General features: G+C 58.2%; 1 protein-coding gene across 8 annotated transcripts in view; it reads right to left on the bottom strand.

Annotated features, from left to right (window-relative positions):
- Window positions 1-27,947, bottom strand: part of UNKL (unk like zinc finger) — a 47,607-nt gene that overhangs the window by 4,580 nt on the left and 15,080 nt on the right. For 3 of the 8 annotated variants that reach the window (XR_004026779.1, XM_030798749.1, XM_030798751.1), the window contains 9 exons: window positions 26,834-26,846; window positions 26,670-26,774; window positions 23,943-24,027; window positions 22,856-22,941; window positions 20,631-20,693; window positions 16,425-16,602; window positions 3,653-3,745; window positions 2,256-2,483; window positions 106-308 (listed from right to left, as the gene is read on the bottom strand). Coding sequence is in view for 7 of the 8 variants with exons in the window: in XM_030798749.1 (XP_030654609.1) it covers window positions 106-308; window positions 2,256-2,483; window positions 3,653-3,745; window positions 16,425-16,602; window positions 20,631-20,693; window positions 22,856-22,941; window positions 23,943-24,027; window positions 26,670-26,774; window positions 26,834-26,846 (1,054 nt within the window). In the remaining variant the exon portion in view is untranslated. Of the gene's footprint in view, window positions 1-49; window positions 309-2,255; window positions 2,484-3,652; window positions 3,746-9,814; window positions 10,486-10,543; window positions 10,634-16,424; window positions 16,603-20,630; window positions 20,694-22,855; window positions 22,942-23,942; window positions 24,028-26,669; window positions 26,775-26,833; window positions 26,847-27,947 lie in introns of those variants that run through there. The other 5 variants (XM_030798753.1, XM_030798752.1, XM_030798750.1 and 2 more) reach the window with 5 other exon arrangements.

Raw genomic sequence — 27,947 nt, 5'->3', positions numbered from 1 at the left:
AATCCCCCTCGGCCCTCCCTCCCCTCCCATCTCACCCCCACATGCTCACCTCAGTCCCCGGCAGCCCTCCCTCCTCCTCACCTGTCTGGCTCCCCACACACTCACCTGCTTCACCTGCTGCCAGGACTCCTCCCACTGCCGGATCTTCCTCTTGGCCTCGTCCAGCTGCCGCCTGACCCGGGCCAGCTCAGCTCCGTTTGGACTTGCACTCGAAGAGGATGGGGGGCCCGCACTCAGGATAGGGGAGGGGCTGGGGGAGAAGCTGCCGGAAACAAAGTCCCAGATGCTCCCGGGGACACCGTTCAAACCTGAGTGTGAAAGGGTCGATGACGGCCCAGCCCCGCTGTGCTCGCCGCCTGGTGGGATTGGTGGGTGCTATGCGCGAGGCCCCACCGCTACGCGGGCACCCTCTGGGGCTCACCTGCCCTGACAGCAGGGCTGCAGCCACGCCTGCCCCTTGCCCCACTCCTGGACCCCACCAGGCTCAGGAAGAGGCGCTGACATGACACCTGCCCCGGCCGCTCTCCCCACCAGATCTATGCCTTCCTGGCCACCTGAGGAGTCTGAACAGAGAGGAATTAAATTCGAGTTCCTGGGACCACACCACGAGGTGGGAGGGGCAGTGGTTCTCAGACTCCACCCCGAAGAACCCCTCACACACCGAGACTCTCAAAGACCCTACAAAGCTGTGTCCATGTGGTGGCTGCCAATGTGTGTGAGATATGCCAATGTGACTGAGATGGTTTAAATGTTACTTAAAAAAAACAGGCCTCTCATCCCAGCACTTTGGGAGGTCGAGGCAGGCAGATCACTTGAGGTCAGGAATTTGACACTAGCCTGGCTAACACGGTGATACCCCATCTCTACTAAAAATACAAAAATTAGCCTGGTGTGGTAGCAGGTGCCTGTGATCCCAGCTACTCGGGAGGCTGAGACATGACAATCATTTTAACCCGGAAGGCAGAGGCTGCAGTGAGCCAAGATTGCTGGAGCCTGGACAACAGTGAGACTTTGTTTTAAAAAAAAACTTTTAAAATTCTGTATTTTTTTTTGTAGAGTCAGGAGTGTCACTAAGGTGCCTAGGCTGGTCTTGAACCCCTGGCCTCAAGTGATCCGCTCACCTCGGCCTCCCAAAGTGCTGGGATTACAGGCTTGAGCCACCATGTTGGCCCAAAGTGTTAGGTTTGTTTGTTTGTTTGTTTTGAGATGGAGTCTCGCTCTATCGCCAGGCTGGACTGGAGTGCAGTGGCGCAATCTTAACTCACTGCAACCTCCGACGCCCGGGTTCAAGCAATTCTCCTGCCTTAGCCTCCCGAGTAGCTGAGATTACAGGTATGTGCCACCACGCCCGGCTAATTTTTGTATTTTTAGTAGAGACGGGGTTTCACCATGTTGCCCAGGATGGTCTCGATCTCCTGACCTCGTGATCCGCCCATCTCAGCCTCCCAAAGTGCTGGGATGACAGGCATGAGCCACCTTGCCGGGCCTTTTTCTTCCCTTTTTTTTTTTTGAGATGGAGTATCACTCTTGTTGCCCAGGCTGGAGCGTAATGGCACAATCTTGGCTCACTGCAACCTCTGCCTCCCGGGTTCAAGCAATTCTCCTGCCTCAGCCTCCCAAGTAGCTGGGATTACAGGCATGCGCCACCATGCCCAGCTAATTTTGTATTTTTAGTAGAGATGGGGTTTCTCCATGTTGATCAGGCTCGTCTCGAACTCTGGACCTCAGGTGATCTGCTCACCTCGGCCTCTCAAAGTGCTGGGATGACAGGCGTGAGCCCGTGTCCGGCCAAATGTTAGTTCTTTTACAACATAACAAAGAGCCAGGCGCAGTGGCTCACGCCTGTCATCCCACTTTGGGAAGCCGAGGTGGGCAGATCACGAGGTCAGGAGTTTAAGACCAGCCCGGCCAACATGGTGAAACGCTGTCTCTCCTAAAATTACAAAAACTAGCTGGGGGTGGTGGCTGGCGCGCGCCTGTAATCCCAGCTACTCGGGTGGCTGAGGCAGGAGAATTGCTTGAACCTGGGAGGCGGAGCTTGCGGTGAGCCGAGATCATACCAGTGCAGTCCAGCCTGGGCAACGGAGCGAGACTCAGTCTGCAGGGTGGGGGAACCATGAGCAGCAGGCCATGGGGTTTGCCACCATGGATAGGGCACAAGGTTCCGTGTGAGGCCCCTCAGTCAGGACGGCATCTGGCAGGGAGCCCCACGGAGGCTTCACGGCAACGCCGGCATGGAGGGAGCCGGCACTCACCTAGGGGGCTGTAGGATGAGGCTGCAGAGCCCAGTGCGCCCGACTCTGAACGCAGGGGTGGCGGCTGCTGGGGAGGTGTCATGGCCGAGGAGCCCACGGGCCCTGGGAGGGGCTGGGACAGCGAACTGAGCGGCGAGGTGGACGCGGAGGATGGCGAGTGTAGCGATGGTGCTCGGGGCAGGGAGCCGGGGATGGCGACAGGCGCAGAGCCGGCCAGCGACCTGGGACCTGGCGGGGGCGGACCAGTCAGCGAAGGGAGTACCGCTGGGCCTCTGCTCAAATATCTGCCACGGGTGGAAGGCAGCCACGGAAGACAGACCCAGCAGGTGGTGGTGGGGGGGGGGGGATATGGGGGATGGGAATATGGGGGCCAGGCCAGCCGCCACCGTCTATGGGTGTGGAGCCACGGCGCCTCCAGTGACCATGTCCCACACAGCTGGGCAAGCCATGGGCTCACAGGGAGTCCAACCAGAGGTGGGGACACGGGGTTTAACGTGGGCCCCCCCAGAGGCCGGACACCCACCAGACCCGGCCGGCCAACTGAGTCACTGGCACCATCCTCCCAGCACTTGTCCAGGCCCCCTGAAATGGTTTACTTTCTTTTAAAAGCAGAAAGAAAACACTTTTAGGCTGAAGAGAAAGATGTTGTATAGAATGTTAAGATACATTTGTATGGGGCCGGACGAGGTGGCTCACGCCTGTAATCCCAGCACTTTGGGAGGCAAAGGCAGGCGGATCACGACGTCAGGAGATCGAGACCATCCTGGCTAACACGGTGAAACCGTCTCTATTAAAAATACAAAAAATTAGCCGGGTGCGGTGGCGGGCGCCTGTAGTCCCAGTTACTCGGGAGGCTGAGGCAGGAGAATGGCGTGAACCACCCGGGAGGCGGAGCTTGCAGCGAGCCGAGATCGCACCACTGCACTCCAGCCTGGGTGACAGAACGAGACTCCGTCTCAAAAAAAAAGATGTATTTGTATGGATGTCGATCTTTTGTCTACAATTTGAATACATTTGTCTTTCGGGGACCATCAACACTTTCAGGAAAAGCCCCGCCTGTCTCTGCGGGGCCACTTTGCTGGGACAAAGGTCAACTGAAGAAGTGGGCAGGCCTCTTCTGAAGAAGTGGGCAGGCAGGAGGGAGACGCTGAGGAGTCCATGCGCAGGGGAGGGAAGGGGAGAGGCAGCCAGGGAGAGGAGGAGGTATCACCAGAAGGGGATCCTCCCGCCCCGAAAACCAGAGATGGGGTCTTGCCCTGTGGCCCAGGCAGCAGTGCAGTGGTGCAACCTCAGCTCACTGCAGCCTGGACCTCCCCGGGCTCAAGCGATCCTCCTGCCACAGCACTTAGCTGTTCAGCGGCTGGAGGAGCAGGGCCGCAGGTCCTCCCCACCCTCACCTGCTGGTCCCAGGTCGTGGCCGTCTTGCTCTTCCAGGTCCTTCTCTAGGGATGCAATATTCACATTGCTAAGATGCAGGTCTAATGCAGAACCTGTCAACAGAGCCCCCCATCATCCACAGCCCACCCAGTGCTGCAGAGCTCAGGAAGCCTAGCTGAGGATAACGACCGTCCTGCCTGGGCTTAGAGTGAGACCAAGGGCAGAAGGCGTGGGAGTTGCTGGGGGAGCCCGGGAAGGACACCCCCAGCCCGTCCTCGCAGCCCCCCGCAGGCAGTGGGAAGGCTTGGCTGTTCCTCCGGCAGAAGGAGCGTGCTCAGGTGGGACGCCCCGCACCACGGCCCAGCAGCTGGGTCCTCGCCTCTGACACGCTGCTGGCTGCCCCTCGGAGTTTAAATACCTAAGTGTATGTTACCATCTGTCTACGTGTGCACACTCGACTGTTTAAAAAACTTTCCACGGCCAGGCGCGGTGGCTCATGCTGGTCATCCCAGCACTCTGGGAGGCCGAGGCGGGCGGGTCACGAGGTCAGGAGATCGAGACCATCCTGGCTAACACGGTGAAACCCCGTCTCTACTAAAAAAAAATACAAAAAATTAGCCGGGCGTGGTGGTGGGCGCCTGTGGTCCCAGCTACTCGGGAGGCTGATGCAGGAGAATGGCGTGAACCCAGGAGGCGGAGCTTGCAGTGAGCGGAGATCGCGCCACTGCACTCCAGCCTCGGGGACAGAGCGAGACTCCGTCTCAAAAGAAAAGAAAAAACTTTCCGTGACGGTGATTTCAAGGAGCAGGTGTTCACGTGCAATTTCATGCCGAGCACCAAGACCTCAAATCCTCAACTCCCAAGGCTCAAGAGTGAGTGGGAAGGACCCCCCTCGGAGTGGCCTCACCCAGCCAGCCCTGCCTTCCAAGGCTGTCCCCAGCCATCCCCTGCAGGCCATGGGGCTGCCCTCCTGCACGGGCCCTTCCCTCCCAAGTCCCCACCCCCGACCCTGAATGGCAAGCAGTGACCCCAGGGCCCCTTCCTAGAATTAGGAAGCCATCACGAGGAGGCTGAGCTCAGGCCACCTGCCCCTGAAGCCACAGCGCGTCTCGAACTCCCGCAGCCACTGCACAGAGGTTGGGTTGGGGGTGAGGGGTGATCTGGGATCTGAGAACCCACGTACCACTTGGGGCAGGCCAGGGGACTGCGGCGGCTGCAGGAGCTCTGGGATACACCGTGTGGGCCGGCGCCGTCTCCCCAGCCCAGCCCAGTGTCGTGGCCAACACTGCACAGAGACCTCAGCAGTGTGGAGCACACCGCACAGGGACTGCTGCCCAGCCACCCTCACCGCTGCGCGCCTTTGGTGTCCACTCTCCCACGTGCGCTGTGTGGGGTCTCTCCTGGGTGGCCCTGCCCTGTCATCCCTGTTGGCTGCAAGTTCTTGGACCCCCACTGATGCCTGGTACTGGACAGTGTGCTGCTGAGGCCTGCTCTGAGACACGCAAAGCCACCCCTGCCTGTCCCTGAAGGGCCCCACACCCCCTTCCTCCTGTTCTCACCTGGGACGGATGGTCCCTCCACAGCCCCAGGCAACTGCACCCGGGGGACACCTGTCAGAACGACCGTGGGGGTTGGCGCGCCGGGAACCTCCAGCCTGGCCAGCCCCTGCCTGGTGCTCGGTTCAGACAAGGTGGGGCCCAGAAGAAGCGAAGAGGCGGTCACTGCCCCACCTACCCGACATCGAGTCCCGCCCTCACAGACCTCCTGTGGCCTGACTCCCCACACCCCACCCCACCCAGCGTGCAGCTGGCTGAGCCAGGCAGGGCTGTCAGGACCTGGTGGCCATGTCAGGGTGACAGCAGGTTCACCACACAGGGGGCGTCCCAGGAAACGGCTGGAGAAACATGGACTCGGCAGCCAAGGGGCCGCAGAGGGACAAAACCCCACTATGCCGGGGAAGACAGCTGGGGCCTTTCCAGACATTTTCAGCATAATCAGCAGGAAAGGCAGGAAGGTGACTTCTAAGGAGAACGCGGTCTTGGCCGGGCGCGGTGGCTCACTCCTGTAATCCCAGCACTTTGGGAGGCCGAGGCGGGCGGATCACGAGGTCAGGAGATCGAGACCATCCTGGCTAACACGGTAAAACCCCGTCTCTACTAAAAATACAAAAAAAATTAGCTGGGCGAGGTGGCGGGCGCCTGTAGTCCCAGCTACGCAGGAGGCTGAGGCAGGAGAATGGCGTGAACCCCGGGGGCGGAGCCTGCAGTGAGCCGAGATCGCGCCACTGCACTCCAGCCTGGGTGAAAGAGCGAGACTCCATCTCAAAAAAAAAAAAAAAAAACAAAAAAACAAAAACGCGGCCCTAGCCACACACGAGATGTGTCGGGAACGCAGTTGTGGGGCCCAGCCTCAGCACATGGCCTGCCTGCACCTCACCCCTTCACCCAGGCCTCCACTTCTCCTCCCTGGAAGCAGCTGGCACCAGTCATCGCCACAGGGACCATGAGAGCAACCACAGGGTGGCGGGTGGCCCCTTGCCCGAGGCCTGGTGCTCGGCGGCCACACACTCCGAGCATCGCAGGAGCAGCCAGAACATCCTCGTGCCACGGTGGTGGCCCCAGCGATGCACAGCCCATCGCTGCACAGGCACAGGCTGGTGTGGATGCAGCGCAGCCCGGCAGGTCTGGGCCTCTGAACTTCACCCCGAATCTGGCCTCACTCAGCAGCCACACTGTGTGGAGACCGTGCTCCACCACCCAGAGCAGCAGGTGGGAGAGGAGCCTGGCTCGGGGGTGGACGGTGGACTCCAGAGGCTACAAGGCAGAGGCCACCCCCACCCCACTCCACCGCACAGCACAACCCAGACTCAACCCTCATCCACACGCCAGCTGTGAGGGAATTTCCGGGGCGCGGAGGCTGGGCTGTGGCGCCACCTGACAACACTGTCCTTCCCCGTCCCGTCACAGAGGCAGCAGGGCCCGGGGCAGAGAACGTGACCCCCTGGGGTGTCCGGGACAGCGCATGATGCATGCAGGAGTGGTCTCCGCTCCCACGGAGACACCATTCAAGTGAAGCTTTTAGGGACTTCCGAAGGTCTTATCCAGAAACTAGAGTAACAGGTTGGGGATGGGGGCAGCCAGGCCAAGACCCCCTGGGGACCAGGAACCCACAGTAGCATCCGCGAATGCCTCAGCCCTCAAGGATGCTCATCAGCGGAGCCAAAGGCAGGCCTTGGGCCAGTGGCATCCAGAGCCATTCACTCCTCTCCTTCCCACTCACAGGACAGTGGCGCCCCCGAGCGGACATCCACCCTGGCCTGCAGGGTGGGCCAGCCCTCCCAGTCCCCGTCATCCGCTTGATGTCCTCAGGCCATGGCCGTAGAGGGCACAACCTCAAAGCCTGACTGAAGTCATGCTGAGAAGCACCCAGCCGAGACACTGGAGGCAGTGGCAGAGGACCACGCACTGAGTAGCCTCGGACAGGTGGCTCCAAGGCTGAAAGTCAGATCCGCAGTGGGCAGGGCCTCTTCCCTCCTCCCTCCAGGGCTGGGACACACTCCTCCTCCCCCCTCCCCCCTCCCTCCAGGGCTGGGGCACGCTCCTCCTCCCTCCTCCCTCCAGGGCTGGGGCACTCCTCCTCCCTCTTTCCAGGGCTGGGGCGCTCCTCTTCCCTCCCCCCTCCAAGGCTGGGGTGCACTCCTCCTCCTCCCTCCTCCCTCCAGGACTAGGGTCTTCCCCTCCTCCTGGCGTCCATCCTCCTTCACGGCTGGCAGCCGCGTGGCTCCAGTGTCTGCCTCTGCTCTGGGGGCCATCTCTTCCGAGTGTCTGTCCAAGTTTCTTCTTATAAGGAGACTGGTCACTGGCTCAGAGTCCCACCCTACCGGCCTCATTTTAACCTGGTTATGAGGACCCTGCAGTAGCACCCTGCGATCTGTAGCAGGGGGGATACATTCCAAGACCCCCCATGGACGCCTGACACTGCGGATAGCACAGAACCCCTATATACCAGACTTTTTCCTACACGAATGACCTCATCTGCACGTCAAGCCCAGTAAGAGATTAACAAGATTAACTGTAACACAGACAGATTTCAGCACCGCACAGTAATGAAAGTTACCTGAGCAATCACATGCGGCATATGCTGCTGTCCTGAACCCAGACCTTGCAGCAGCCACTGAGGCAGAGGACAGCAGACCCTGGGATAAGAGAACCTGCCGTGTTTCCACGAAACGCCACGTACCCAGGTACGAGGCCTGGGGTTCAGGTGCATCTCCTCGCCCCCACCGAGCCCCCCAACCGAGACAGAGTCTTGCTCTGTCACCCAGGCTGGAGTGCAATGACGTGATCTCAGCTCACTGCACCCTCCGCCTCCCAGGTTCAAGCTGTTCTCCTGCCTCAGCCTCCCGAGCAGCTGGGACTACTCCACCCCCAGCTAATTTTGTATTTTTAGTAGAGACAGGTTTTCTCTATGTTGGTCAGGCTGGTCATGAACTCCCGACCTCAGGTGATCCGCCTGCCTCGTCTGCCGAAGTGCTGGGATTACAGGCGTGAGCCACCATGCCCAGCCTCAAATGCAACTTTCAGGGGACACAATTCAACCCAGGACACGGGGGTCCACCTACAAGATGCCCCTGTTGGTCCTGCCCATCCTCCCCAGGGCCCTCAAGACTGGACCAACAGATCTGCCCCCTGCTGTGCACAATCCTCCCTCCCTGAGTTCTCCCTCAGGAAGGAGACCCCCCCTCTGCCTCCACTCCCCCTACAGCTGTTTTCTGGGGCCTCCTCACCACTCACTCTGTCCACTGTTACCCCGGGCCTTTCCCTCCAGCCCTGCGCCTGTGCCCTGAACTGCCTGTGGTCACAGGCACCAGCTTCCCTCCCAGGCCCACCCCCGTGCCCACCCTCCTCCTTGAGGGCTGGCAGCCTCTCCTGTGGCCTGGACCTGCCCAACACAGTGGCTCTGCAGCCCCAAAGCCCAGACGTCCTGGATGTCCCCCAGCAGGGGCCACAGCCCTTCCTCCTCCCTGGCAAAGGATCCCTTGCTCGTTCCCATGCCCCCACTGCAGGCCCTTCCCAGACACCACGTGTGCAGGGGCTCCTGGAAGCTGGCACTGCAGGATCCCTTCCTCAGGGGCTGCTTGCTCAACCCACCCCCAGAGGCCCATGCGCAGCCTGCCTTCGTGCATCGCAACAGTGACCTTCCTACCAAGAAAAGCTTCATCGCGTCCTGAGTCCTGGCTTGCAAGAAAAGAGGGAGCTTGCGCCCTTGCGCGTGCCAGTCACCGCTTCCCAATGGGTCCTTTGCCGGGCTCCTAACCTGTCGTGCCACTGCAGGCTCAGCCTGGCCGTGCCTTCCGTTCAGTAAGATCAGCCCCACCAGTCCCCAGAAAGCTGCTCGACCTCCAAGCTCTGCGTGGAATGCCCTCCACCGCATCCTTGCAGGTGTCAGCCTGAACCATTCAGGGCCCTGGACAGACTCACTTGAGTACAGGCACCGACCCCCCAACCCGCCGGCCTGCCCACAGCCCCCTCGTGCTCCCAAACTGGGGCTTGATGACGGGCAGGGCCAAGCCGTTTGCCCATGGTCAGGTCAGCCAGGCTCGGGAACCTGGACCTGCCCTCTGCACCCAAGTCCCGGGATCAGGATATAGCAGCCCCTTCAGAGCTCACCGCCCCTCACACCTGGCAGAGATCCAGAAATTCCTCATGAAAATCAAAGATGCAAAGAAGTTGGGGGACAGGAAGGGAAGCGCCTTTTCTCCCGTTGGAGTGGGGTGATCGCACCAGGCTCTGCGCTACGTCAGCAGAGGCTTCACCCACCAGGTGCAGAGCGCACAGCATGTGGAGGGGCTAAGCTGCCTTCAACGCTCACCCGACAAACTAGGCTCGCACTCAGCTCAGAGGGCGTCAGCCGCCACCCACCTCAGCCAAGTCACCTGCGCTGAAGCCCGGGAAGCTGCCTGGAGAGGGGACGTTCGGGGAGCGTGTGGGTGCCCCCGAGACACTCCGGCCCTGCTTCAGAGCCAAATGCCCCTGCTCCAAAGAGGACACCGAGGAGGGTCCCAGGGGGCTCCACCACCCCTAGGGTGCTATCTAGGGCTCACTCCCAGAAATCTAGGGGGGGAGACGGCTGCTGCACCGTCCTGGCCCACTTTCTCGCCCGCAGCTTCTCCCCCACCTCACCTCACTGTTCCAAGGTTAGACACAGATCTTCTGAAACATTCTCAAAGAAACAGCTGACCCTTGTGCAAAGGCAAAATCTAGGTGAAGCTGGTCACGTAAGCGAGTACAGCTGGGTCAGACCAGGCTGCCTCAGCCCCGGGCGTTAGGAAACCACCGGCCCCGCTGAGTCACGGCGACACAGCCTGGCTCTGCCGTGACACAGCACATTCAAGGCGCCGCGGTCCCCCGGGGTCAGGGACACGCGAGGACAAGCTACAGACTGCTCGGAACTCAGGACAGGGCGGGGGAGCCCCCGACGCCAGGGAAATCCCCGTACCACGCAGGCTGAGTGCAGGCGGGCCAGGCCAGGACGCAGAGGGTCGGCCCTCCCCTGCCCCGTTCCCGTGCCCTCCCCTGCCCCGTTCCCGTGCCCTCTCCTGCCCCGCTCCGCATTCCTGACCCGCTCCACTCCGCTCCCCTGCCCCGCTCCGCTCCACTCCCCTGCCCTCCCTCGGGGCACCGACCCCGCCTCGCTAGGGGACGCAGGCGGCCCGAGCCCGCGCTAGGAACCGGCGAGCGCCCGGCAGAGGCAGGTTCCGAAAAGGCGGCGCCTTCGCCTCGCTCCGGGCCTCTGAGAAGCCCGGGCCTACCCCGCGGCTGTCACACCCGGCTCCGGGACGCGGGGGACGCACCTGGGGGGCGCACCTAGGGGAGGGGCCGCTCCTGAGCGCCAAGTAACGAGACCCGCACCTTGGCGACGCAGGGCTGCCACGCGCTGGGGCCGCCGCCGATGCTGACTCACGGTCCGCGACCGCCCCGCGCCGCCGCCGGGGATTCAAACCCGGCCCGAGCCCCGCCCCCTCCGCGCTGGCCCCGCCCCGCAACGTGACTCAGCCCCGCCCCCGCCGCACTGGCCACGCCCCCCGCGCTGCCCTCCCCAAACCTTCCCCCCGACTCGGTTGCACCCGGTCCCCGCGGCTCCTGGCTACGAGCTGGGCGGGCAACTGGGCGCGGGCAGCGGGGGCCAGAGGTCTTGAGGCAGAAAGCCCCGGAGCCGCCCCGCTGCCCGGCTCCTCCTGCCCTGCCCACATGCACCTGCAGCTGCTCCAGGAGGACTCAGGTGAAACACGGTCGACCCAACAGGGGCGCTCGCGGGGCGGGGCGGGGCGGGGCGGGGGCGGCGTGACCTCGAGCCGCTGCCTGCCCTGCAAGACCCTTCTCCCTCCCAAGTCCGCGTGCCTGCCCAGCCCCATCTAAACGCGGGGTACGGAGCTCGTAGGTCACTCTTAATCTGAAACCTGTTCCTATGAACTGGAAGATGAAGGAAAATGGAACCTATCAGATGGGTCTGAAATGATTCCACTAAAAATCCCTTAAATACAGAATCCGCTCATTTCTTCTATTCCGTGCTTCAGTCATAGTACATCTACAACCTGAAGGAAATTGTACTATTAACACAAGGAAAAAACGACCCAGTCTACACACCAGCTTTGCCCAAAACCCTCTACAACAGCTAATACACACGCAGGCAGGAGGGCCTACACCTGGGGCCAGATAGTACCGAGAGCCATTGGTGGGGAGTCCCTGAGCCTGGGGCGCGCAAGTGCCCTAGGGTCAGCGGGCAGCACACTGCCTCCGGTGCCTGCGGCTAGTGCAGGGATGTAACTTTACAGCGATGCCTCAGGCATGGACAGAGGAAAAGTGAGGCTGGCACTGGGTGGCAAAGCTCACAATTTCAGCCGCAGCCGCAGCAATACATTGCCTCTAAGGCAGTGTCGATCCTGAAAAAAAAATCCATCTCTTCACCTCTGAGTAGCTGGTTCAGGATTTTTTTTTTTTTTTTTTTTTTTTTGAGAACAAGTTTCGCTCTGTCGCCCAGGCTGGAGTGCAGTGGCGCGATCTCAGCTCACTCCAACCTCCGCCATCGCGGTCCAAGCAATTCTCATGCTTCAACCACCTGAGTAGCTGGGATTACAGGCGCAAGCCACCACACCCAGCGAATTTTTGTATTTTTGGTAGAGACGGGGTTTCACCATGTTGGTTAGGCTAGTCTTGAATTCCTGACCTCAGGTGATCCACCCGCCCTGGCCTCCCAAAGTGCCGGGATTACAGGCGTGAGCCACTGCTCACGGCTCAGGAAATATTTAAGTCAATGAAAGAGTGTGCTTCAAGATCGCGAGTGACATACTAAAACAGGTCAAAAACATACCTCAGATATGAAAGAATGGTTGGAAAAATTACTACAAATGTGCTAACTCCAGTCCATCTGAAGGTCGGCTATGCAGATGCAGCCACGCCTCTGTCAAGCACACAGGCACCTGGCTGTATTTTCCAACCGACTGAGCACAGTCCAAGATGGTCTTTCTTGTTTGGGATTTAATTTTCCTAAGTATTTTTCTGCTATGCTCAAATTCTAGCATTACTACTTTTAGGTTGGGGAAGAGAAACTTTATTTTATTTTATATTTTTTAAGACAGAGTCTCGCTCTGTCGCCCAGGCTGGAGTGCAGTGGCGCGATCTCAGCTCACTGCAAGCTCCGCCTCCGGGGTTCACGCCATTCTCCTGCCTCAGCCTCTCCGAGTAGCTGGGACTACAGGCGCCCGCCACCACGCCCGGCTAATTTTTTTGTATTTTTAGTAGAGATGGGGTTTCACCGTGGTCTCGATCTCCTGACCTCGTGATCCGCCCACCTCAGCCTCCCAAAGTGCTGGGATTACAAGCGTGAGCCACCGTGCCCGGCCGAGAAACTTTATTTTAAAAGAATGTGTCCTTATTTGTTTAAAAAAAAAAATAAGTGCCCAGGTGTGGTGGCTCACGCCTGTAATCCCAGCATCTTGGGAGGCTGAGGCGGGCGGATCACCTGAGGTCAGGAGTTTGAGACCAGCCTGGCCAACATGGCAAAACCCTATCTCTATTAAAAATACAAAAATTAGCCGGGCATGGTGGCACACACCTGTAATCCCAGCTACTCCGGAGGCTGAGGAGGGAGAACTGCTTGAACCTGGAAGGCAGAGGTTGCAGTGAGGCGAGATTGTGCCATTGCAGTCCAGCCTGCACAACAGAGCAAGAAAAAAAAAAAAAAACCTGCTCAGAGGCCAGACCCTCATGCAGCTTTAGCCACTGTGTAGACTTCATCCCTGACCTCTGAGTTTCTGACGGGGATGTGTGAATTTGAGGGTGTGATTTAGCAAGATCCAGGGCCTTGGATTATGCAACCCATTTATGATAGCGATCTCAAATTAAAACTAGCATGTTCTCACCGCACCCGGTGGTGCCTGCCTGTGGTCTCAGCTATACTTGAGAGGCTGACGCAGGAGCGTCTCTTGAGCCCAGGAGTTGGAGGCTGCAGCGAGCTGACTGTACCACTGCACTCCTGCCTCGGTGACAGGACAAGACCCTGTCTCAAAAAATAAAACCCCAAAATGAACAAAAACAAACTCAGGGAAAGCCGTCACCTGTGGTGGTCTCCAAGTGCTCTGTTCTGGGCTGGGATGGAATGGGATGGGGGTGGGCACCCCAGCATAGTCAACTCACGAGACCTCTCTGGTTCAAGAGGAACAACATGTACGCCCTAGTTGCAAACTGAAAACACATGTGGGCTTGTTTCTGCCTGAGAGAAATCTTAACACAGCACACAGCACTCCCACCCATGGAGCATTCACAATTTTAAACACCTACCCTTTACGGTGAAGCCCTCACAGGAGTCATCCCACACCACACGCTTCCTCCTCCATAGAGACTCCAAGAGAGGATGACTTCCAAAACAGACCGGAGGGCGGAGTTTGAGTCCTGTCCTGAAACCAGGGGAGCCCTCCACGGCAAGGCAGAAACGAGGAGCCCTTCCCTGGGCAGGGCAGCCCAGTGCTCCCAGCCAGTGAGGACGAAACAAATGCAAACACTGCCTGCCCTGTGCCCCTGCCCCCGCCCCGACCGAGCCCCACCACTGGGCGCTGGGTCCATCCAGGATTCCTGCTCTCCCCATGGCCTCCTGAGGGAGGGAATGGCCCTGGATTCTGGAGGGTTCTCCGGCAGGCGTGCAACACAGCCCCACATAGGAACACCAGGGCTGCGAGGGGGAGATGCACATGGCCACAAAAGGTCCCAGTGTTTGGGAAAGAGACCCTTTAAAAAATTCAGGTCAGGCACAATGGTTCACACCTGTAATCCCAGCACTTTGGGAGGCTGAGGTGGGAGGATCACCTGAGGTTGGGAGTTCGAGACCAGCCTGGCCAACATGGTGAAACCTCATCTCTACTAAAAACACAAATAACAGCCAGGTGTGGTGGCGGGCGCCTATAGTCCCAGCTACTCAGGAGGCTGAGGCAGGAGAATCACTTGAACCTGGGAGGTGGAGGTTGCAGTGAGCCAAGATCGCACTACCGCCCTCCAATCTGGGTGACAGAGTGAGACTCTGTCTCAAAACACACACATACACATGCCAGGCACAGTGGCTCACACCTGTAATCCCAGCACTTTGGGAGGCCCAGGCGGGCAGATCACAAGGTCAGGAGATCAAGACCAGGCTGGCCAATATGGTAAAACCCCATCTCTACTAAAAATACAAAAAAAAAAAAAAAAAAAAAAATTAGCCGGGCGTAGTGGCAGGTGCCTGTAATCCCAGCTACTCTGGAGGCTGAGACAGGAGAATGGCATGAAGTCGGGGGGGCGGAGGTTGCAGTGAGCCAAGATCACGCCACTGCACTCCAGCCCGGGCAACAAGAGAGAAACTCTGTCTCAAAAAAGAAAAAAAAAAAAAAAATCAAAAACAAAATAAAACCCACAAACACACAAAAGAAAAATGTAAAGGCCTGGGCTCAACCCCAAGCGGATGCAGGGATGGGACGGCCCAGCAGCAACACAGGCCAAGAGCTGTGCCCAGAAGATGCACCCGGTTGCAGAGGTGCTGAGAGCAGGGCCCTGGGTGCTTGGGGGACTGAGGACCGTCCTGGGGCCTCAGGAGCTGCACCTGGCTCTCCTCGCAGACACCACTCAGGATGAGACTGGTCTAGTGTCCTGCCGAGTGCAGTCTGGGGCCTAAGTGGCCGCTGGGAAAAGTCTCTCTCTCCTCGGCCTCCTTGGCCGGCGTCGTCCAGGCCTGTGTGGATGGAGTTGCTGGGGGCTTGCAGCTGGGTCCGAGCAGTTCCGTGTGGGGCAACAACCAACGACCAGAAGCTGCGGCTCTCGGGCAGGAGTCATTGTGGGTCTGGCCGCCGGGCCGCCTCCCGCATCGATGCAGGCCCTGACAGTGCTGGGATCCCACTCCGAGTCCCCAGAGTGTGCGCATGCAGGGACTGCAGTGAGGGCCCCCACCACGTGGCTCCAGCAGCCCTGTCCTGATCCCATGCTTAGCTCCCCCGCCACACCCTGGACAGCAGAGGATGTAGGAGAGGAAGGGGTGGGCTCCAGGGCTGCAGTGCAGAGGCCAGGCCTGGGCTGACCTGAGCAGGGCCCAGCCTCGCTGTACCCCCAACCCCATCCCATTCCACCCCAGCCCAGGGACAGAGAACTTGGAGACCACCACAGGTGGCGGCCTTCCCTGAGTCCCTCACTGTCACTGTCAGGACAGAGAGGCAGGTTTGGGTCCCTTGGGCGCTGGTGGCCATGGAACGTGGGGCTTCAGCACGTCCCATCACACACCAAGCACCTCTGCAAGCAAAGCCCTGCCCAGGTGGGGCCAGGAGTCCCCCACCACCCCAACATGGCCTTTCCCCAAGGGCTGAAAGGGACCAAGGACACACACAGCCCAGCTCCCGGCACTGTCTCGCCCCCAGCTCTGCCTGCTGCCCGCTCTGGGCTTCTGGAAGAATCTGCCCCCCAGGCTCTGGGCTCCCAGCCAGGCCCCAACAGGTCCCCATGGCCCAGCATCATCGCGTGTCTCAGTGCCCAGTGACTCCCTCCAACTAAAGGCCTCCCACAGCTGCCAGCCCAGGTGCTCACAGCTGTGCCCCTGACACCAAGCCTTCGCCAGGCTCCCCACCCCATCACTGTCCCTCACCCTCAGTGCCCTCACTGGCCCACAACCCCTACTTTCAATTTTTTTTTTTTTGAGATAGTCTCACTCTCTTACCCAGGCTGGAGTGCAGTGGTGCAATCACAGCTCGCTGCAGCCTCGACCTCCTGGGTTCAAGGGATCCTCCCACCTCAGCCTCCCAAGTAGCTGGGACCACAGGTGTGCACCACCATGCTTGGCTAATTATTTTATTTTTAGTAGAGATGGGGTCTCACTATGTTGCCCAGACTGGTCTTCAACTTCTGGGCTCAAGTGATCCTCCTGCCTTGGCCTCCCACAGCGCTGGGAGCACAGGCGGCCAACTCCCACAGCTGCCATCATCTGTCAGCAACCTCCCTGTTCCCAGTCCCTGAGCCGGACAGCGCCTACTCTGCCTGGCTCCTGCGAGCCTCCTCGTCCCTAGCGCCTGCGGCACCCAGGCCAGGAGCCTGAGCCAGGGCTTGTTTCCACAACCACATGTGCAACACAACCAAAGTGACAGATGACTGAAAACACACGTCTGGCTTCTCTACAGAAATGACGATTCTGTAACGTGTCCTGAAATAGAAGCGCTGTTCCTGAAAAGCTACAGCATGAACACAGAAGGAGGTCAGGGAGAAGGGAGGATGGTGCCAGACTTACCGAGGACGGCCTCCACGGTGCTGCTGGCGGGGCCGAGCGGGAGGGCGCGGGCGGGGGGCGCGGGCAGCGCAGTCGGGGAGGAGCTGCCGGAGCCGGTGCTGGACGCCAGGCTGGACGCCACGCTGGAGCTCATGCTGGGGGCTGGCGGGTGGACGGCTGCAAACACGGCCAGGTGGTTCTGTTCAAAGACATGAACACCGTGAGTGCGTGCCCTCTGCGTGGAGGAGGCAGCGCCACGTCAGCATCCTGCAGAAAGCACCGCGGGACGGCGGCCGACTTCCACGCCCTGGCGAGGCCCAGGGAGAACTTCCCAGACCCGGAGGGACTCTGACTGCACCGAGAAACACCAGGACGGCAGGGCAGCAGGCTACGGTGCACTTGGGACAGGCACAGACACCTCTGGGGAGTGTCTCATGAGCTTTTCTGCAGAAAACGTTTCAGGAGCAGACATTTGCCAGTAAAAATCAATCTGGCAGGTGCAGAAAGATGTGTTAGCGGCCAGGGGCCTGCCAGCCCGATGGGCAAGCCGTGCAGCCTGCCTGCCCTTCTCCCCACACCTCCTGGGTGCCCCCGCCCCAGCTCTCGCCCAGGACTGGCTCCTGAGCACCTTGGGGGGCCCCCAGAGAAATGTCCTCCCAGGGACTTAAAAAAAGACCCAGCACCACTTCCAAAACATCCATAGTGTGGTCCTGTGACCTCGTCACCAGGGAAAGTAAAACACAGGGCAGTTCACATGATCTGTATTTGGTGGATAACAGATCAAAAGAAAAAGAGCAAAACACAGAGCAGTGCTGAATAAAAACCCAGTAACGGGAAGGGCGCTGCACACAAGAAAACACCCACACAAAAGACCCACAGCCACCTATGAGGTCACTGCAAAACCAAGCATCAAAAGCTGGATTAGAATGAGTTTCTGGCTGGGCACAGTGGCTCATGCCTGTAATCCCAGCACTTTGGGAGGCCGAGGTGGGCAGATTACTGGAGGTCAGGAGTTCGAGACCAGCCTGGCCAACATGGCGAAACCCTGTCTCTACTAAAAATACAAAAAAAAAAAAAAAAAAAAAAAAAAAAAAAAAATTAGCCAAGGCCGGGCACAGTGGCTCACACCTGTAATCCCAGCACTTCGGGAGGCCGAGGTGGGCAGATCACCTGAGATCAGGAGTTCGAGACCAGGCTGCCCAACACGGAGAAACCCTGTCTCTAATAAAAATACAAAAAATTAGCCGGGCGTGGTGGCGGGCACCTGTAATCCCAGCTACTTGGGAGGCTGAGGCAGGAGAATCACTTGAACCCGGGAGGCGGAGGTTGCAGTGAGCCCAGATCGCACCACTGCACTCCAGCCTGGGCAACAGAGCGACTCTGTTTCCAAAAAAATGAATTGCATCCTGAAATATTACAGTTGAAATGGTATGGTAACTGGGTTTTACCTTGGGGGGTGTGATTTTACTAGTCTGTCTGCTTAATTAAAACTGTCCATAACGAAGAAATTTTGATGTGCATTTCCTAAGGGTCAGAAATCCCCAACAAGAACGTGCCTGACCCCCGTGGCGTTTCAGTCCTTGCCTGAACCCAACTCCAGAGCATCACCCAGGCCTAGAGGCCACCTCCCACATAAGGGAGAGCCGAGGGACTGCTGCCTGGAAGGGCCCCGCGCCCACCAAGAAGCCACAGACAATGCTGGGGTTTGCAGAGCAGGCCTGCCCTGCCCTGGATCGCACAGGGAGTCTGTGGCCCCCACCTGTGTCTGCATAGAGCCCAAGAGCACACAAAGCCGGGAGGCACCACAGTGCAGGTGCCACGTTTGCCCCCAAAGCAGCACTGGTCTGAGGGCCGGGCACACGCTGACCCTCGGCTGGGACAGGCAACCTCAGGCTCCCAAAGCGCTGCCTGGCCCAGGGTGAGTGCAGCAGCCTCAGAAGCCAAGGCCGCCTCCTTCCCGGGTGTCTGCAGGAGGGGACCCCACCCCGGGGGCCTTCCCCAGCCTCCTGGAGGCCATTAACCAACAGGGACCAGAGAGGAAGCCTCAGCCCTGAGTGACTCCCAGACCCTGTGCTGACCCTGCCCAGGAGCTGGCCAGGGTGATACGCACACTGACTTCAGCCCAAATGATCACCTGAAAATCATCAACATCCATGTCACTCCTTGTCCCCCAAGGCACAATGGCCACAGATGACGGGCCTGGTGTGGGAGCCCATCCACATGAGGGCTGGGCACGGTCAGAGGGTTCAGACGGGAGCCCCGTGAGGATGCCGCACCTCCAGTAACCCTGGCACCGTCCGCCCCATGGGGACGCCACACCTCCGCTAACATCAGCACTGCCTGCCCCACGGGGACGCCGCGCCTCCGCTAACACAGCACCATTCTCCCTGTGGGGACGCCGCGCCTCCGCTAACACCGGCACCGTCCGCCCCATGGGGACAGCACACCCCAAGCTACCACTGGCACTGCCTGCCTGGTTTTTCTTCTCTGTGTTATGGTGAAATATAATATGACATGTACTACAATGACCATGGTTTGGTGTGGTCCGTGGCACGAATTCCATCCACGCCACTGTGCAGCCATCACCACGTCCACCTCCAGAACTCCTCATCTTCCAGCTAGAAGCTCTGACCCGGTGAACACTCGCCCCCTCCCCCGGCCCCGGCCCCCACCACGCTACCTGCTGTCTGTGAATGTGACTCCGCCAGAGACCTCCTGTGAGTGGAATCATGCAGGATTTGCCTTTCGGTAACTGGCTCACTTCAGTCAGCAGTGTCTTTGTTATGGACCAAACGTGTCCCGCCCAAATTCCTACGTGGAAGCCTTGACCCCTGGTGTGACTAAATTTGGAGATAAGGCCTGTGAGGAGTAATTAAGGTGAAACTAGTTCTTACGCCAGGTGTGGAGGCTCACACCTGTAATCCCAACACTTTGGGAGGTCAAAGCAGGAGGACTGCTTGAGCCCAGGAGTTTGAGACCAGCCTGGACAACCCAATTTCTAAAAATATACAAAAATTAGCCAAGCCTGGTGGTGTATGCCTGGGGTCCCAGCGACTCAGGAGGCTGAGGTGGGAGGACTGCTTCAAGCCTGGGAGTCCCGGGCTGCAGTGAGCTGGGACTGGGCCACTGCACTCTACCTGGGTGACAGAGCCAGACCCTGCCTCAAAAAATTTAAGAAACTGTAAAAAACAAGAGCAACAATGAAATGAGGTGTTGGGGCAGGGCCCTACGCAGCCGCTGTCCTCAGGAAGAGACCCCAGGGATGCCCAAGCACAGAGGGGTGACTCCAGAGGACACGGAGGAGGCAGCATCTGCACCCAGGAGCCAGCTCTGGACAGCTCAAGCTCAGACTCAGCGCCGAGAGCGGAGAGAGTCAAGTGCTGCTGCTTGGGGATTGGTTTGGTCTTGGTTTGGTTTTGGTTTGGTTTGAGACAGGGCCTCACTCTGTTGCCCAGGCTGGAGTGCTTGGCTCACTGCAACCTCCACCTCCTGGGCTCCAGCAATTCTTTTGCCTCAGCCTCCCAAAGTGCTGGAACCACAGGTGTGAGCTACTGTGCCCAACCAAAACTACCTCATTCATTCATTTAGAAACAGAGTCTCGCGGTGTCACCCAGGATGCAGTGCAGTGGCACGATCTCGGCTCACTGCAACCTCCACCTCCCGACTTCAAGCGATTCTCCTGCCTCAGTTTCCTGAGTAGCTGGCACTACAGGCACATGCCACCATGCCTGGCTAATATTTTGTATTTTTAGTAGAGACGGGGTTTCACCACGTTGGCCAGGCTGGGCCCGGACTCCTGACCTCGTGATCCGCCCGCCTTGGCCTCTCCAAGTGCTGGGATGACAGGCGTGAGCCACCGCGCCCGGCAAGTTCTGCTGTTTGAACGGGCCCATCTGCATCCTTCCCTTGCAGCCCAAGGAAAGTAACACAGATGGGCCCCAAAGGGCCCCTTATTTCCCCGAGCTGAAAACGGCAGGAGGTTTTGGCTTTGTTGTTTCCAAGGTATAACACGAATGTTTCAAACGGACAAACACGGGGGTACCAGGAGAGAGCTAATTCCATAACAAGCGGACGTTAACCAGATGGCTTTGCGAGCCGAAAGGGGGTGAGACCAAGGATACGTGAGCACAGCCCTAACACAATGTCGCGCTGTCACGCAGGAGGGCGGGAAGCCTCGGCCCTAACGCGATGTCAGGCACGAGGGCGGGAAGCCTCGGGGGCCTGTACCTGCTTGCTGTCTTGCTCGCTGCCCTTCGGGCCGCCCTCAGCTGGCGAGTCTCTCCGCTTGGCCTGCAACATAAAAAACAGTCATGTGTGGAAAAAGCAGGGAGGAAATGTAAATTAAAAATATACAATTCAGGCTGGGCACAGTGGCAGCACTTTGGGAGGCTGAGGCGGACGGATCATCTGAGGTCAGGAGTTCGAGACCACCCTGGCCAACGTGGTGAAAACCTGTCTCTACTAAAAATACAAAAAATAGCCAGGCGTGGTGACACATGCCTGTAGTTTCAGCTACTCAAGAGGCTGAGGCAAGAGAATCGCTTGAACCCAGGAGGTGGAGGTTACAGTGAGCCGAGATGGCACCATTGCACTCTAGCCTGGGCAAGAAGAGTGAAACTCTGTCTCAAAAAATAGAATAAAAAATTTAAAAAAGGATAATTGCTTGAACCCAGGAGGTGGAGGTTGCAGTGAGCCAAGGTCATACCACTGCACTGCAGGCTGGGCGACAGAGTGAGACTCTGTCTCCAAAAAAAAAAAAATACGCACAGACACACACACAGACACACACACACACATATACACCTATTCAGCGGTACTCCTGGTCCCTTGAAGATACACAAACACACACACACAAAGATGTAAGCTCTGCTCAGAATTGAGACAAATGCTTTTTTTTTTTGAGACAAGATCTCACTCTTTCTCCCAGGCTGGAGTGCAGTGGCATGACCTCCCTGGCTAAAGCAGTCCTCCTGCCTCAGCCTCCCAAGAAGCTGGGAGCACAGGCATTTGCCCCTGGACCTAGTTAATTTTTCAAAGCTTTCTGTAAAGACAGGGTCTTGTTATGTTGCCCAGGCTGGTCTTGAACTCCTGACCTCAAGCGATTGTCCCACCTCAGCCTCCCAAAGTGCTTGGTTTACAGGCATGAGCCACTGCAACTGGCCAAAGATGCCAAATCTTGAAGGTCTCATCAAACAGAAGAGACGTCTGAATCTGCTGGCTCTCCGTCGGTTTTCCTGAGTTCCATTTCTTTTGTTTTCTTTTTTTTTTTCTGAGACAAAGCCTCACTGTGTTGTCCAGGCTGGAGTGCAGTGGCGCATTCTCAGCTCACTGTAACCTCTGCCTACTGGGTTCAAGTGATTCTCCTGCCTCAGCCTCTGGAGTAGCTGGGATTACAGGCACAGGCCACCACGCCTGGCTAATTTTTGTATTTTTAGTAGAGATGGAGTTTCACCATGTTGATCAGGCTGGTCTCAAACTCCTGACCTCAGGTGATCCACCCGTCTTGGCCTCCCAAAGTGCTGGGATTACAGACGTGAGCCACCGCGCCCGGCCCTGAGTTCCATTTCTTACATTTGAACGTGGCTCTCTGACCTTGGGTTGGTCCATGTGAAGGCAGGGTGTCAGCTCTGCACTCCCTGAACCAACCACAGCATCAAACCCCAAACCGAGCCGTTCACCTAAGACAGAGGCTCAGGTGAAACTGTAAGAAATATATGAAGGGGGTCAGAGTGTGCCACCCCCAAACATGCCACTCTTTGACAAAAAGATTATTTTGAGTTGAAGGCAGCTGAGAAACAGCAGATGTGGGAACAGCTCTCTGCTTCCTTCCTGCCTCGAAGCCGGGCGTGAATTCCCTCTGTGAAGGTGTCCTCTCCCCTCTCCACACCAGGAGGAGAGACTGCAGATTGAGGCTGCATAACCAACCTCACTGAAGTTACTCTTACCTTCCGCCAGTCTCCCCCATAGCCTTACCTTCCTAGGAGCCCAACTCCCTCCTTCCCCCCTTTTTTTGTTTGAGACGGGGTCTCGTTCTGTCACTCAGACTGGAGTGAAATGGTGGGATCTCAGCTCACCACAACCTCCGTCTCCTGGGTTCAAGCGATTCTCCTGCCTCAGCCTCCTGGGTAGCCGGGATTACAGGCGCCCACCACCACACCCGTTTAATTTTGGTATTTTTAGCACAGACGGGGTTTCGCCATGTTGGCTAGGCTGGTCTCGAACTCCTGACCTCAGGTGATCCACCCGCCTCAGCCTCCCAAAGTGCTGGGATGACAGGCATGGGCCACTGCCCCCAGCCTAGTGGCAAGGATTTTTGTAGACTCTTCTAGAAGAGCCACGAACTCCACAGACTGCCCACAACCACACTGCTGAAAACCCATGCATCCACATCCCTAACAGTTCAATTAAACCAAAGGACACTGGGCATCGTCCTGGGAATGCTGTTCACTTACATTTCCCGGCTGGCCGCTGCCCGTGGAGGCAGGAGTTGTGAGGTGGAGGTCGCGGCAGCCCCATTCATTCGCCATCCCCAGGCTCTCTGAAAGGACAGGGGAGCAGCAGACTCTGAGGGCCGCTGGTGGGCGACAGTGACACGCAGAAGTCTCCATACCACACGTCAGGGCCGAGCGTGCGCGGCCTCGTCACAACCATCCCTCAGGGGTGCGGCAGAGGACGGCTGGGCAGTGACAGGGGACACTCAGGGCAACGGGACCCTCGGGCCTTAGACCAGTTTTTCATGCTTTTAACACTAAAAGCAATGTTGAAAATGTGAACAAGAAGAGCTGTCCTCCCCACTAAAATAAAAAACAAAGGAAAATTTGAGCTTGCGGACCACACACAGAAAACCTGGAACCCAAATCCTACGGCTGCGAGGAGGCGGCCGCGTGGGTTCCCACTGAACCCAAACCCCAGGGCTGCGAAGAGGAGGCCACGTGGGTTCCCAATGGGGCTTGTTTCTGCTGCTGGGAACTTATTAGGGACCACGTGATCGCCAAAGCTAAGCCCTCATCCCCTGGACGGCAAACAGGCTCTGGAAAGCACGGGATCACCCTGAGCAACCCTTGCTCGAGGGTCTCTGCTGCCTCCCCGAGCTGGGGCGGACAGACCCCCTCTCTCCACAAGGGAGGTGGTGCTTCTGGGTGGGTGCCTGGCAAGATGGCAGTCTCGGAGCAAGGCCCAGGCAGCGGGTGGCAGAAGGACCCAGCTTGGATGCCCAGGAGGCAGGTGGAGGTGCCAGCCGGCCCACACCAGGACTCAGCCTCCAGGCTCAGGGCCCCAGCGTGCCTGGAGACAGGGTCCCTGCAGGTTCCACCAGGCCTGGCCCACACTGGCATGGAGGGAGCCCAGCCTCACATGGCACAAACACCCCAGGGAGCCTCCACGGGCATGTCAGGGACCCCCAGCCCCCAACCACGGTGCTGAGCTCCCGCCTGTCTTCCAGGTCCTCGTGGCCAGCTCCGGGTCATCAGTAACTCCAGTGAGGGCCTGCAGAGCCGCGGAACCTGCTAAGGTGAACCTGCCACAGGGACGGTTACTCACTCTCAACGTGTGCAAAGGCACAGAAGGGGCCGCGCGGGCAGTACCCGGTTTGGCGCATGTCGTTGCATTTTGTAGATTTGTAGATCTAGGGGAAGAAAATGAAATACAGAGGCTGGATTGGAAATGGGACTCTGTGGAAAGACCACAGCTGGCGTCATCCCAAGGGAGAGGATTAAGCTCCAAATCACAACAAGATGCCCCTGCAAAGGGGGGCGTGGGCCCTGCCCTCCTCCACTGTGTGCCCTTGGTCCCCATATCCCTCCTCTCTGCAGAGTTGACCCGCAGGGAACATGCACACGTGTGGGGCCATTCCCGCGGCATCTGCCCTCACATCACAGGCAAAGTCATTTCCCCGCTTGATATTTTCTGAAAGATGCACCCAATTCAGTCTGGTATGCAGCAGGTGCCTAATAAGTGCCTATTAAAAGGAACACGTGTGTCTGTTCCCTGACCAGACCCACTGACCCTTCACCTAGGGTGACAGCCCCTCTCATGAGGTCAACAACACTTAAGACGTGGCAAGGGACAGACCAGCCTGGAAGCCCCCAGTCTGCCTTGGGAGGCCTGGCCCAGCCCCTCCTGCTCCGTAGCTCTCTGGAAAGGACACGGCACCTGGCACACCCGGCCCCCAGTGCCCACACCTGCCTGGGTCCCAGCAGGAAGCCTCTCTCCTGACCTCCAGCCTGGCCCCACCCCCCACGGCCCTCCCACCACATCAGGCACCCGGTGGGGGGCTCGTTTGCTTGTTCATATTGTTTGTTTTTTGAGAGAGAGTCTCGCTCTGTCACCCAGGCTGGAGTGCAGTCGCGTGACCTCGGCTCACCGCAACGTCCACCTCCCGAGTTCAAGTGATTCTCTTGCCTCAGCCTCCCAAGTAGCTGGGATTACAAGCACGTGCCACCACGCCTGGCTAATTTTTGTATTTTTTGTAGAGATGGGGTTTCGCCACGTTGGCCAGGCTGGTCTCAAACGCCTGACCTCAGGTGATCTGTTCGCCTCAGCCCCCCAAAGTGCTGGGATTACAGGTATGAACCACCATGCCCGGTCTGTTCATTTTTTTTTTTTTTTTTTTTGAGCCAGAGTCTGGCTCTGTCGCCCAGGCTGGAGTACAATGGCGCCAACTTGGCTCACTGCAACCTCTGCCTCCTGGATTCAAGCAATTCTCCTGCCTCAGCCTCCTGACTAGCTGTGACTACAGGCATGAGCCACCACATCTGGCTAATTTTTGTATTTTTAGTAGAGACGGGTTCACCATGTTGGCCAGGCTGGTCTCGAACTCCTGAACTCAGGTGATCTGCCTGCCTCGGCCTCCCAAAGTGCTGGGATTACAGGCGTGAGCCACTGTGCCTGGCCTGTTTGTTTTTAATACAAATCTGAATATGGTCCCTTGGCAACTACACGGCTGGGTGTGAACACAGCCTCCCTGTACCATCCATACCTTGCACCTTCTAGTGGAGGCACAGGCCTCGCTCCAGCTCAGGCTGCCCCTTCAGCCCCAGGAACTTCCTGCCTGGGAAGAGTCCTTGTTTACCTGGGGCAGGGCCCAGGTAGGAGGGTTTATCTCACTCAGGATTTATGGTGCGGCTGTGGCCCACGTGGTGCCAGCTCCACTCAGCTGGGTACCGGAGACTGGGGTCTGCAGCCAGGCCTGCGTGACTGAACACAGAAAAGGCCCCAGACACCGGACTCCCGACAGGCCCCTGGTGGCACCGCTGAGTGTGTGGTCACCGACACCCAGAAAGCATGATGTGCGTCTGGGACAACATGCGTCAAGAAACGACGGGAAGCAGCGCCTGGTCCCTCCCAGCCCCTGCACACCTCCTCCTTGGCTGAGGATTTTACGTTTTTTAGATAGAGTCTTGCTCTATCCCCCAGGCTGAAGTGCAGTGGCGCGATCTCGGCTCACTGCAACCTCAGCCTCCCGGGTTCAAGTGATCCTCGCGTCTCAGCCTCCCGAGTAGCTGGGACTACAGGCGCGCACCACTACACCCAGCTAATTTTGGTATTTTTAGTACAGACGCGTTGACCAGGCTGGTTTCGAACCCCTGACCTCAAGTGATTTGCCCGCCTCTGCCTCCTAAAGTGCTGAGATTACAGTGCGAGCCACCGTGCCCGGCCTGAATATATATATATTTTTTTCTTTTTTTTTTTTTCTTGAGACAGAGTCTTCGTGCTCTGTTGCCCAGGCCTGAGTGCAGAGGCGCGATCTCAGCTCACTGCAAGCTCCGTCAAGCTCCGCCTCCTGGGTTCACGCCATTCTCCTGCCTCAGCCTCCTGAGTAGCTGGGACTACAGGCGCCCTCTACCATGCCCGGCAAATTTTTTGTATTTTTAGTAGACGGGGCTTTGCCAGGATGGTCTTGATCTCCTGACCTCGTTATCCGCCTGCCTCAGCCTCCCAAAGTGCTGGGATGACAGGCGTCAGCTACTGCACCCGGCCCTGAATATTATGTTTTTAATTGACATTTTCTCCCCGCTTTTTTCCCACGACTCTTTTTTCTGTTACAGGCCAAGTGGAGAGACTCACCGGCTGAGGGCAGCCTGAAGGTCAGCAAGCAAGACACGCAAGCAGGTACAGCCCTCGTGCCCCCTCCAGGCTTCCCGACCCGTGCCAGCCCTCGGCCAAAGTTAATCACTGTTCTTTCTATGTGATAACCACACTGTGAACCCCACAGCTTCTCCGGGGCCTTCCAGCGACCCCTACGCCTGCGGGATCAGAGGGACGTACCTCAGGATGGAACTGCTGCTCCGTGCGGGAGTGGCAATACTGGCAGCCGTCGCCGCCATCGCAGCGTGAGGGCTCCCCCCACTCATCCCCATGCTTCACGCTGGGCGGGGGGGGGGGAGGGGGGGGGGGGACTTCCCCCACTCATCCCCCTGCTTCACGCTGGGGCAGGGCGTGGACCTGGGGATGAGGAGGTGTCAGGGGGACACAGGAGGACATGGTTCCTCATGTGCCCAGGGGTGTCTGTCTCCCACCAGGAGGGGCCTCGGGCATGGGGCCCTGGAGTGACAGGCAACCCAGCTCTGTGCTCACGGACACGCAGGCCCCGCCAGTGCCAGGATGGGGTCAGGAGCCCCGGGGCTGTTCTTTACAGAATTTTTTTTTTTTTTTTTTTGAGACGGAGTCTTGCTCTGTCGCCCAGGCTGGAGTGCAGTGGCGCAGTCTCGGCTCACTGCAAGCTCCGCCTCCCGGGTTCACGCCATTCTCCTGCCTCAGCCTCTCCGAGTAGCTGGGACTACAGGCGCCCGCCACCACGCCCGGCTTATTTTTTTTCTATTTTTAGTAGAGACGGGGTTTCATCGTGGTCTCGATCTCCTGACCTCGTGATCCGCCCACCTCGGCCTCCCAAAGTGCTGGGATTACAAGCGTGAGCCACCGCGCCCGGCCTCTTTACAGAATTTAACTTGAGTCTGAGTCAGAGCCACCCTCACGGACGTGGAGAACGCAGGGGAGATGCAGCCGAACCTCCTGGGGGCAGTGAGGCCGGGCGCGCGGACAGCACGGGGCTGTCTCGCCAACTTTCTATAAAATGGAAGCAAGAGTTTTGATCCCACAATTTAAAACTCCGCACCAATTTCAAATTACCTATGTTCCTACTGCAGTGAGCTGAGACTGCACCACCGCACTCCAGCCTGGGCGACAGAGTGAGACTCTGTCTCATAAAAAAACAAAATCCTCTGCTCTTCGTGGAATCTCTAGCGGCTTTATTGTAACTGACTTGGATTTATGGGAAACATTAAGTGCCTGTTGAAGACAATAATTTTTCTTTTCTTTCCACGACGGGCAATGACAAAATCTTAGACACTAACTTGTGGTTTGTTCTACAGCCGTTCAGGTCCCTTACTCGGAAGCTGCTGAGAGGGAGACTGAACGTGGCAAAACAACAAGGACGGGGGCGTCCTTCCCATGGGAAGCACAGGTGCTCTCCGGGGCATGCGAGGCAGCACCAGGTCATTCAAAAGAGGCGAGGGTGGCTCTCTGCTCAAAGGAAGAGCTGGACAC

Source organism: Nomascus leucogenys, chromosome 18 (genome assembly GCF_006542625.1).
Source record: "Nomascus leucogenys isolate Asia chromosome 18, Asia_NLE_v1, whole genome shotgun sequence".
Lineage (NCBI taxonomy): Eukaryota > Metazoa > Chordata > Mammalia > Primates > Hylobatidae > Nomascus > Nomascus leucogenys.
Note: the sequence above shows the minus strand (reverse complement) of the source record. Positions and strands in the feature narration are given on the sequence as shown.